The 9,827-nt window shown below is 65.5% G+C and overlaps 1 protein-coding gene across 1 annotated transcript; it reads right to left on the bottom strand.

Moving 5' to 3' along the window:
- Window positions 1-273: 273 nt before the first annotated feature.
- On the bottom strand, window positions 274-5,766 carry PIH1D1 (PIH1 domain containing 1; the record flags this gene model as incomplete). The annotated part of the gene is given in 10 exon segments (XM_064406461.1): window positions 274-431; window positions 538-732; window positions 1,493-1,572; window positions 1,649-1,753; window positions 2,827-2,866; window positions 2,868-2,912; window positions 4,099-4,160; window positions 4,763-4,922; window positions 4,925-4,947; window positions 5,717-5,766. Coding segments are annotated over 10 exon segments (796 nt in total), but the record flags the coding sequence as incomplete, so codon positions are not given.
- Between the last annotated feature and the right edge of the window lie 4,061 nt (window positions 5,767-9,827).

Genomic DNA, 9,827 nt, shown 5'->3' with positions numbered 1-9,827 from the left:
GGGGTCTTGGGGGGGGGTCCAGGACAGTCCTGGGGGGTCCTTGGGGGTCTTGGGGGGGATCCAGGGGTGTCCTGGGGGGGGTCCAGGAGGGTTCTGGGGGGTCCTGAGGAGTCCAGGGGGTTCTTGAGGGGGGCCCAGGAGGGGTCCTGGGGGGGTCCCAGGACAGTCCTGGGGGGTCCTGGGGGGGTCCCAGAAGGGTTCTGGGGGGTCCCAGGAGGATTCTGGGTGGTCCTGGGGGGGGGGTCCTGAAGGGTCTTGGGGGGGGTCCCTGAGGGGTTCTGGGGGGTCCAAGTGTGTCCTGGGAGGTCCAGGAGGGTCCAGGACGATCCTGAGGGTCCCAGGGGTGTCCTGGGGTGTCCCGGGGGGGGGTCCCGGGGGGGGGTCCCGGGGGTCCCTCAGGCCCGGAGCAGCGGCATGGTCACCGTGAGAACCTGCAGGGGGCGCCAGGCGCTCAGCGGGGGGCGTGGCCCGCGGCCGGGAGGGGGCGTGGCCCGCGGCCGGGAGGAGGGGGCGTGGCCGCGCGGTCGCCATGGTTACCTTGGAGCGGCGGTGGAAGCGCGCGCGGCACCGCGCGGGGTCGGCGCGCAGGGGCAGCCCCAGCTCCAGCAGCGCCCCCTGGCGGCCGGGAGGACCCGGCGCGGAGAGGGCGGGGGGCACAGCGCCCCCTGGCGGCGGGCGGAGCAGCAGCAGCCGCTCCTCGCTCAGGCCCAGCCACAGAGACCCCGCCCCCTCCTGGGCGGGGCCGGCGTTAGGACACGCCCACCGCACCCTACGACACCCCCCCCCCAGGATAATGGGACCCCCCCCCAAACCAGGGGAGCCCCCACAACCAAACTCCCAGTTCCCCCCAGTTCTCCCAGCTGCCCCCCCAGTAGCCCCCCCAGCCTGTCCCAGTTCTCACCAGTAGGCCCCCCAGTGCCTCCCAGTTCTCTCCACTTGCCCCCCATCACATCCCAGTTCTCCCCAGTAGCCCCCCAGGATACTCCCCAGTATCCCTCCCAGTACCACCCAGTTCCCCCCATTATCCCCTCCAGTCCCTCCACCCAGCCCCCCAGTATCCCCAGTATTCCCAGTCCCCCCAGTCCCCCATTACCCCCCCCAGTCCCCCCAGTCTCCCCAGTCTCCCCAGTATTCCCAGTCCCCCCCAGTTCCCCCAGTCCCCCCCAGTCCCCCCCAGTCCCCCCAGTCCCCCCCAGTCTCCCCAGTCCCCCCCCAGTATTCCCAGCCCCCCCCAGTCCCCCCAGTCCCCTCAGTTCCCCCCAGTTCCCCCCAGTATTCCCAGCTCCCCCCAGTCCCCCCCCAGTCCCCCCCAGTCCCCCCCAGTTTCCCCCCAGTCCCCCCAGTCTCCCCAGTCCCCCCCAGTCCCCCCCAGTCCCCCCCAGTATTCCCAATCCCCCCCAGTCTCCCCAGTCCCCCCAGTCCCCCCAATCCCCCCAGTCCCCCCAGTCCCCCCCAGTCCCTCCCAGTTCCCCCCAGTCCCCCCAGTTCTCACCAGCTGGGGCAGCAGCACCCGCGCCTGCAGCTCCCGCGGCTCCCGCGCCGAGGGCCGGGCCAGCACCACGAACGGGGGGGCCCTGGGCAGGGGTCCCGGGGGGTCCCGGGGGGGGGTCCCGGGGGGGGGTCCCGGGGGGGGGTCCCGGGGGGTCCCGGGGGGGGGTCCCGGGCAGCTCCTGGATGCGGGGCGGGGGCTGGGCCCGGATGCTCTGGGCAGAGAGGGAGCCCAGGAAACGCCGGTGCCGCAGCACGCGCCAGCCTGGGGGGCCAGGAAGGGTCAGGGGAGGGGTCCCGGGGGTCCCAGGGGGTCTGGGGAGGGGGTCCCTGGGGGTCCCGGGGGTCTGGGGAGGGGTCCCAGGGGGGGTTTGGGGGGTCCCAGGGGGTTCCAACCCCCCCAGAGCCCAGGAAGCGCCGGTGCCACAGCGGGGTCAGGGGGTTCAGGGGTGGGTTTGGGGGGGGTTTTGGTGGGTCTGGGGGTGTCAGGGGGGTCTGGGGGAGGGGTCCCGGGGGTCACAGAGGTCACAGAGGCTTATGGGCAGGGGTCCCAGGGGGGGTTTGGGGGGTCCCGGGGTGTTCCAATCCCCCCAGAGCCCAGGAAGCGCCGGTGCCTGCAGCAGAGTCAGGGGCTTCAGGGGGGTTTGGGGGGGTTTTTGGTGGGTCCTGGGGGTGTCAGGGGGGTCTGGGGGAGGGGTCCCTGGGGGTCCCGGGGGTCTGGGGAGGGGTCCCAGGGGGGGTTTGGGGGGTCCCAGGGGGGGTTTGGGGGGGTCCCGGGGGGTTCTAAGCCCCCCAGAGCCCAGGAAGCGCCGGTGCCGCAGCAGAGTCAGGGGCTTCAGGGGGGTTTTGGGGGGGTTTTGGTGGGTCTGGGGGGTGTCAGGGGGGGTCTGGGGAGGGGTCCCTGGGGGTCCCGGGGGTCTGGGGAGGGGTCCCAGGGGGGGTTTTGGGGGGTCCCATGGGGGGTTTGGGGGGGTCCCGGGGGGTTCCAGCCCACCCCAGAGCCCAGGAAGCGCCGGTTGCCACAGGGGGTTCAGGGGGGATTTGGGGGGATTTTGGGGGGGTCCCAGGGGTGTCAGGGGTCTGGGGGCTCCGGGGGGGATTTGGGGCTGGGGTCTCGGGGGGATTTGGGGAGGGTCTCGGGGGGTCCCAGGGCGGGGATCTCGCCCCCAGACCCACCGGCGAGCTCCAGCTCCTGCCCGTTGCCTGTCCGACAACCCCTCCATGGCCAGGGGGGGATTTGGGGGAATTTGGGGAGGGGTCCTGGGGGGCTTGGGGGAGTCCCGGGGGTCTGGGGGGCTCCGGGGGGATTTGGGGCTGGGGTCCCGCCCCCAGACCCACCGGTGAGCTCCAGCTCCTGCCCGTACTTGTCCGACAGCCCCCTCCATGGCCACGGTCAGGAACAGCTCCAGGTACAGCGGGTCGGCCTGGGGCGAGACCCCAGACCCAATTCACACCCAGAGACCCCCGGGACCCCAGACCCAATTCACACCCGGGCCCCTCTAGGGACCCCAGACCCAATTCACAACCCTGACCCCCGACCCAATTCACACCCCCAGGGACCCTCTAGAGACCCCAGACCCAATTCACACCCTGACCCCAGACCCAATTCACACCCGGGCCCCTCTAGGGACCCCCAGACCCAATTCACACCCCGGGACCCCAGACCCAATTCACACCTGGGGACCCCAGAGACCCCAGACCCAATTCACACCCTGACCCCAGACCCAATTCACACCCGGGCCCCTCTAGGGACCCCAGACCCAATTCACACCCCGGGACCCCAGACCCAATTCACACCTGGGACCCCAGAGACCCCCGGGACCCCAGACCCAATTCACACCCTGACCCCTCTAGAGACCCCAGACCCAATTCACACCTGGGACCCCCAGACCCAATTCACACCCTGACCCCTCTAGAGACCCCAGACCCAATTCACACCCTGACCCCTCTAAAGACCCCAAACCCAATTCACACCCTGGCCCCCCGACCCAATTCACACCCTGACCCCAGACCCAATTCACACCCTGGGACCCCAGACCCAATTCACACCCCGGGACCCCAGACCCAATTCACACCCTGACCCCTCTAGAGACCCCAGACCCAATTCACACCCCAGGGACCCCCACAGAGACCCCTGGGACCCCAGACCCAATTCCCACCCTGACCCTCCCAGCAGCCCCCAGACCCAATTTCCACCCCCCAGAATCCCCCCAGCCCCACCTGAAGAACCCCGAGTTCACCCCCCCAGACCCCCCAGGAGCCCCCAGACCCAATTTAAGCCCCCAGCCCCACCTTGAGGGCGCTGAAGAACCCAGAGTTCATCCTCCCAGGAGCCCCCAGACCCAATTTAAACCCCCCCAGACCCATCGGGACCACCCTAAAGAAGCCCGAGTTCACCCCTCCCAGGAGCCCCCAGGAGCCCCCAGACCCAATTTAACCCCCCCAGACCCACCTTGAGGGTGCTGAAGAACCCCGAGTTCACCCCCCCCAGACCCCCCAGGAGCCCCCAGACCCAATTTAAGCCACCCAGCCCCACCTTGAGGGCGCTGAAGAACCCCGAGTTCACCCCCCCAGGAGCCCCCCAGACCCAATTTAAGCCCCCAGCCCCACCTTGAGGGTGCTGAAGAACCCCGAGTTCACCACCACGTCGTACGCTGTGCAGGCCCGGCCTCCTGGGGGGGCACGGCACGTTTGGGGGGCTCTGGGGGGTCTTTGGGTGGGTTTTGGGGTGGTCCCCGGGGGTCTCTGACCTCGGTCCAGCTCGGCGTGGGGAGCCCCCAGACCCATGGGGATGGGGAAGGAGCCCCCGGGCCGGGGTTTTTGGGGTTTTTGGGGGGGTCTCTGATGTTTTAGGGGGGCTCTGGGGGTCCGGAGTTTTTGGGGTTTTCTTTGGGGGGGGGTTTTGGGGGGCTCTGGGGGTCTTTGGGGGGGGTCTCTGTGGCTCTGGGATTTTTGGGGGTTTTTTTTGGGGGGTTTTTTGGGGGGCTCTGGAGGTTTTGGGGGGTCTCTGTGGCTCTGGGGGTCTCTGGGGTTTTTGGGGGGGGTTTGGGGGGGTCTCTGATGTTTGGGGGGGCTCTGGGGGTCCGGAGTTTTTGGGGTTTTTTTTTGGGGGGTTTTTGGGGGGGCTCTGGGGGTCTTTGGGGGGGGTCTCTGTGGCTCTGGGATTTTGGGGGGGTTTTTTGGGGTTTTTTTTTGGGGGGTTTTTGGGGGGCTCTGGAGGTTTTGGGGCTCTGGGGGTCTCTGGGGTTTTGGGGGGTCTCGGGGGGTCTCTGACCTCGGTCCAGCTCGGCGTGGGGCGCCCCCAGGCTCATGGGGATGCGGAAGGAGCCCCCCGGGCCGGGGGGGCTCTGGGGGGTCCGGGGGGGGGCCCGGGGGGGGGGCGGGGGCACCTCGGGCGCGTGGCAGACGTTGATGAAGACCTTGTGCCCCCCCCCCCCGCGCGGGTCTTCACGCACAGCCCTGGGGAGGGGGCTCGGGGTCAGGGGAGACCCCCGGGGAGCCCCCCCCGAGCCCGCGGGAGACCCCCCCCCAAAAAACGGGCTGAAATCCCCACAAAATCCCCCCAAAATCCATCGAAACCGCCCCAAAATCCATCAAAACTGCCCCAAAATCCATCAAACCGCCCCAAAATCCATCAAAAATGCCCCAAATCCATCAAAACACACCCAAAATCCACTGAAACCCCCCCAAAATCCACCTGAGACCCTCCTGAAGCCCCCCCGAGCCCGCGGGGAGACCCCCCCCCCACAAAAACGGGCTGAAATCCCCACAAAATCCCCCCAAAATCCATCGAAACCGCCCCAAAATCCATCAAAACCGCCCAAAATCCATCAAAACAACCCCAAAAATCCATTGAAACCGCCCCAAAATCCACTGAACCCCCCCCCCCCAAACCCGCGGGAGACGCCCCTCCCCAAATTCCATCAGAATCCCCCCAAAATCCCACTGAAACCGCCCCAAAATCGCCCTGAAATCCCCCAGAGCCTCCCCAAATCTACTGAAACCACCCCAAAATTCAACAAAATCACCTCAGAATTCACTGAAATCCCCCCAAAATCCACCCAAGACCCCCCTGAGCCTCCCCCAGGGAACCCGCGGGAGACGCCCCCCTCCCCAAATTCCATCAGAACCGCCCCCAAAATTCCATTTAAACCCCCCAAAATTCACTGAAACCCCCCAAATTCCACCAAAATCCCCCAAATTCCCCCAAATTCGCACCCGCCCGTACCCGGCTGCGGGGTCACGGCCCGGGCGGGGCTCGGCGGCGCCTTCCGGGACCTGCGGGGATGGGGGTCAGAACCGGGTCAGAACCGGGTCAGAACCGGGTCAGAACCGGGTCAGAACCGGGTCAGAACCGGGTCAGAACCGGGAACAGAACCGGGTCAGAACCGGGAACAGAACCGGGTCAGAACCGGGAACAGAACCGGGTCAGAACCGGGTCAGAACCGGGAACAGAACCGGGAACAGAACCGGGTCAGAACCGGGAACAGAACCGGGTCAGAACCGGGAACAGAACCGGGCCAGAACCGGGTCAGAACCGGGGAACAGAACCGGGTCAGAACCCGGGTCAGAACCGGGTCAGAACCGGGAACAGAACCGGGTCAGAACCGGGCCAGAACCGGGTCAGAACCGGGTCAGAACCGGGAACAGAACCGGGTCAGAACCGGGTCAGAACCGGGGAACAGAACCGGGAACAGAACCGGGAACAGAACCGGGCCAGAACCGGGAACAAGAACCGGGTCAGAACCGGGAACAGAACCGGGAACAGAACCGGGAACAGAACCGGGTCAGAACCGGGTCAGAACCGGGAACAGAACCGGGAACAGAACCGGGCCAGAACCGGGAACAGAACCGGGTCAGAACCGGGAACAGAACCGGGTCAGAACCGGGAACAGAACCGGGGTCAGAACCGGGTCAGAACCGGGCCAGAACCGGGTCAGAACCGGGAACAGAACCGGGCCAGAACCGGGTCAGAACCGGGAACAGAACCGGGAACAGAACCGGGTCAGAACCGGGAACAGAACCGGGTCAGAACCGGGAACAGAACCGGGCCAGAACCGGGTCAGAACCGGGAACAGAACCGGGCCAGAACCGGGCCAGAACCGGGGAACAGAACCGGGTCAGAACCGGGCCAGAACCGGGTCAGAACCGGGAACAGAACCGGGAACAGAACCGGGTCAGAACCGAGAACAGAACCGGGAACAGAACCGGGAACAGAACCGGGTCAGAACCGGGGCCAGAACCGGGAACAGAACCGGGAACAGAACCGGGTCAGAACCGGGTCAGAACCGGGAACAGAACCGGGTCAGAACCGAGAACAGAACCGGGTCAGAACCGGGAACAGAACCGAGAACAGAACCGGGTCAGAACCGGGCCAGAACCGGGAACAGAACCGAGAACAGAACCGGGCCAGAACCGGGAACAGAACCGGGTCAGAACCGGGAACAGAACCGGGTCAGAACCGGGTCAGAACCGGGTCAGAACCGGGCCAGAACCGGGTCAGAACCGGGAACAGAACCGGGAACAGAACCGGGAACAGACCGGGAACAGAACCGGGAACAGAACCGGGTCAGAACCGGGTCAGAACCGGGGAACAGAACCGGGAACAGAACCGGGTCAGAACCGGGTCAGAACCGGGTCAGAACCGGGAACAGAACCGGGTCAGAACCGGGAACAGAACCGGGAACAGAACCGGGAACAGAACCGAGAACAGAACCGGGAACAGAACCGGGTCAGAACCGGGAACAGAACCGGGAACAGAACCGGGTCAGAACCGGGGTCAGAACCGGGAACAGAACCGGGACCAGAACCGGGAACAGAACCGGGTCAGAACCGGGAACAGAACCGGGAACAGAACCGGGTCAGAAACCGGGAACAGAACCGGGAACAGAACCGGGAACAGAACCGGGAACAGAACCGGGACAGAACCGGGTCAGAACCGGGAACAGAACCGGGTCAGAACCGGGAACAGAACCGGGAACAGAACCGGGTCAGAACCGAGAACAGAACCGGGAACAGAACCGGGTCAGAACCGGGAACAGAACCGAGAACAGAACCGGGTCAGAACCGGGCCAGAACCGGGAACAGAACCGAGAACAGAACCGGGCCAGAACCGGGAACAGAACCGGGTCAGAACCGGGTCAGAACCGGGAACAGAACCGGGAACAGAACCGGGTCAGAACCGGGAACAGAACCGGGTCAGAACCGGGTCAGAACCGGGTCAGAACCGGGAACAGAACCGGGACAGAACCGGGAACAGAACCGGGTCAGAACCGGGTCAGAACCGGGTCAGAACCGGGAACAGAACCGGGTCAGAACCGGGTCAGAACCGGGAACAGAACCGGGTCAGAACCGGGTCAGAACCGGGAACAGAACCGGGCCAGAACCGGGAACAGAACCGGGAACAGAACCGGGTCAGAACCGGGAACAGAACCGGGAACAGAACCGGGTCAGAACCGGGTCAGAACCGGGAACAGAACCGGGCCAGAACCGGGTCAGAACCGGGAACAGAACCGGGCCAGAACCGGGTCAGAACCGGGGAACAGAACCGGGAACAGAACCGGGTCAGAACCGGGAACAGAACCGGGAACAGAACCGGGTCAGAACCGGGAACAGAACCGGGAACAGAACCGGGAACAGAACCGGGAACAGAACCGGGTCAGAACCGGGCCAGAACCGGGAACAGAACCGAGAACAGAACCGGGTCAGAACCGGGAACAGAACCGGGTCAGAACCGGGAACAGAACCGGGCCAGAACCGGGTCAGAACCGGGTCAGAACCGGGAACAGAACCGGGAACAGAACTGGGAACAGAACCGGGTCAGAACCGGGAACAGAACCGGGAACAGAACCGGGTCAGAACCGGGAACAGAACCGGGACAGAACCGGGCCAGAACCGGGTCAGAACCGGGAACAGAACCGGTCAGAACCGGGTCAGAACCGGGTCAGAACCGGGAACAGAACCGGGAACAGAACCGGGAACAGAACTGGGAACAGAACCGGGGTCAGAACCGGGCCAGAACCGGGTCAGAACCGAGAACAGAACCGGGAACAGAACCGGGTCAGAACCGGGTCAGAACCGGGGCCAGAACCGGGTCAGAACCGGGTCAGAACCGGGAACAGAACCGGGAACAGAACTGGGAACAGAACCGGGTCAGAACCGGGCCAGAACCGGGTCAGAACCGAGAACAGAACCGGGAACAGAACCGGGACAGAACCGGGCCAGAACCGGGTCAGAACCGGGAACAGAACCGGGTCAGAACCGGGTCAGAACCGGGGTCAGAACCGGGAACAGAACCGGGAACAGAACCGGGAACAGAACCGGGAACAGAACCGGGTCAGAACCGAGAACAGAACCGGGAACAGAACCGGGAACAGAACCGGGAACAGAACCGGGTCAGAACCGGGAACAGAACCGGGAACAGAACCGGGTCAGAACCGGGAACAGAACCGGGAACAGAACCGGGTCAGAACCGGGAACAGAACCGGGAACAGAACGCGGTCAGAAACCGGGCCAGAACCGGGTCAGAACCGGGAACAGAACCGGGTCAGAACCGGGTCAGAACCGGGAACAGAACCGGGAACAGAACCGGGCCAGAACCGGGTCAGAACCGGGAACAGAACCGGGTCAGAACCGGGTCAGAACCGGGAACAGAACCGGGAACAGAACCGGGCCAGAACCGGGGTCAGAACCGGGAACAGAACCGGGAACAGAACCGGGCCAGAACCGGGTCAGAACCGGGTCAGAACCGGGAACAGAACCGGGAACAGAACCGGGAACAGAACCGGGTCAGAACCGGGAACAGAACCGGGAACAGAACCGGGTCAGAACCGGGCCAGAACCGGGAACAGAACCGGGAACAGAACCGGGAACAGAACCGGGAACAGAACCGGGTCAGAACCGGGTACAGAACCGGGAACAGAACCGGGACCAGAACCGGGGACAGAACCGGGAACAGAACCGGGAACAGAACCGGGAACAGAACCGGGACCAGAACCGGGTCAGAACCGGGAACAGAACCGGGTCAGAACCGGGTCAGAACCGGGTCAGAACCGGGTCAGAACCGGGAACAGAACCGGGTCAGAACCGGGTCAGAACCGGGAACAGAACCGGGACAGAACCGGGACAGAACCGGGAACAGAACCGGGAACAGAACCGGGAACAGAACCGGGTCAGAACCGGGTCAGAACCGGGACCAGAACCGGGAACAGAACCGGGTCAGAACCGGGAACAGAACCGGGAACAGAACCGGGACAGAACCGGGAACAGAACCGGGAACAGAACCGGGAACAGAACCGGGTCAGAACCGGGAACAGAACCGGGAACAGAACCGGGAACAG

The sequence above is a fragment of the Passer domesticus genome, unplaced genomic scaffold, assembly GCF_036417665.1.
Source record: "Passer domesticus isolate bPasDom1 unplaced genomic scaffold, bPasDom1.hap1 HAP1_SCAFFOLD_250, whole genome shotgun sequence".
NCBI classification, from domain to species: domain Eukaryota; kingdom Metazoa; phylum Chordata; class Aves; order Passeriformes; family Passeridae; genus Passer; species Passer domesticus.
Note: the sequence above shows the minus strand (reverse complement) of the source record. Positions and strands in the feature narration are given on the sequence as shown.